General features: G+C 69.7%; 1 protein-coding gene across 1 annotated transcript; it reads left to right on the top strand.

Moving 5' to 3' along the window:
- Nucleotides 1-67: 67 nt before the first annotated feature.
- On the top strand, nt 68-1,189 carry EMIHUDRAFT_256979 (hypothetical protein; the record flags this gene model as incomplete). Its single annotated transcript, XM_005765379.1, has 2 exons — nt 68-682; nt 827-1,189. Coding segments are annotated over 2 exons (978 nt in total), but the record flags the coding sequence as incomplete, so codon positions are not given.
- Nucleotides 1,190-1,558: the final 369 nt, after the last annotated feature.

Here is a 1,558-nt window from a genome sequence, read left to right as displayed (position 1 = left end):
AAGCTGCAGAACGGACCTGACCAAGTGCGAAGGTGGCAGCAGCGTGCGCGAGATCAAATGACCGGAGCTCGTTAGCTACAGCAGCTCCGACTTTTTCGCCGACGCGGCCAACGGCTCGCTCACTTTAGTGGTGGACGTCGACGGCGACACGACCGGCGGCACGTCGTACCCTCGCACCGAGCTGCGAGAGCTGTTCGAGTGGAGCCTGATCGAGGGGCACCACGCGCTGGCGGCGACGCTGGCGGTGGAGCGGCTGATGAATGGCACCAAGGAGTCCGTCGTCGTCGCGCAGGTCAAGGACTCGGCGGGGAACCCGCCGCTGCTCAAGGTGCGAGCCAAGGTACACGGCTCGACAAGGCCAAAGTTCCGGCTCGAGGCGCGCGTCAAGTACCACCAGGAGTCCGACGGCGCGGTCAAGGAGCTCGGCCTCGCCTTCGACCATCTCTTTGAGTTGGGCGATCCGATCGAGCTGCTCGTGGTCGTGAAGCAGCTGACGGTCGAGGTGACGGCTGCGGCGGTGGGTGGGGTGGCGCAGACGGTGTCGCACGACTACAGCGGCGTGCGCCCGTTCAACGAGACGCTGCAGGACGTCTTCCACTTCAAGGCGGGGGTCTACGCTCAGAGCAACCTCGCGAGTTCCTCTCCGGGGCAGCAGTGCATCGCCACCTTCCGTAGCCTGACGGTCACGCACGCTGCGCTGCCATCGCAACCTCCTCCGCCGCCGCCGCCGTCCGCCTCGCCCTCTCCGCCGCCGCCGTCCGCCTCGCCGTCGCCGCCGCCGCCTGACGTGCAGCTGCTCGACCTCCGCGCCGCCACCACTTACCAGGACTCGAGCCTTTTCGACAAGCAGGCGCCCGTGAGCGACCTGTCATACGCCGACAGCACGACGGGACGGCCGTGGGCCGAGTGCGGCCAATACACAACCCAATGGTGGGGCGTCGACCTCGGGAGCGAGGTGTATGTGCGCTACGTGCGGCTGCAGAACCGCAACGACTGCTGCGCGGAGCGGCTGACGGACGTCGACATCTATCTCGGCTCGACGGCGGAGACGTACACGGGCAACGCGCTGGTGAAGTCGGACGTGAGCGTGTTGTCGAACGTGATGTTGGAGGTGGAGATCAACGCGTTGGGGCGCTACATCTACCTCAACCGGCCGTCTGCGGCGGGGCTGACGGTGTGCAAGTTCTACGTCTTCGCTTCGCCCGCGCCGCCGCCGTCACCATCACCGCCTCCACCGCCGCCGCCTCCCTCCGCCTCGCCCTCGTCGCCGCCTCCCTCGGCATCACCCTCGCCGCCGCCTCCCTCCGCCTCACCATCGCCGCCGCCGCCCTCAGCATCGCCGTCGCCCCCGCCGCCGTCCGTCTCGCCGTCGCCGCCGCCGCCGTCCGCCTCATCCTCGCCGCCGCCGCCCTCAGCATCGCCGTCGCCCCCGCCGCCCTCAGCATCGGCGTCACCCCCGCCGCCATCCGTGTCGCCGTCGCCGCCGCCTCCCTCGGGATCGCCTTCGCCCCCGCCGCCGTCGGCCTCGCCTTCGCCGCCGCCTCTCTCCGCCTCTACC

This window comes from Emiliania huxleyi (assembly GCF_000372725.1).
Source record: "Emiliania huxleyi CCMP1516 unplaced genomic scaffold EMIHUscaffold_5555, whole genome shotgun sequence".
Taxonomy (NCBI): Eukaryota; Haptophyta; order Isochrysidales; family Noelaerhabdaceae; genus Emiliania; species Emiliania huxleyi.
The sequence above is the reverse complement of the archived record's forward strand: the minus strand, read 5'-3'. Positions and strand labels throughout refer to the sequence as shown.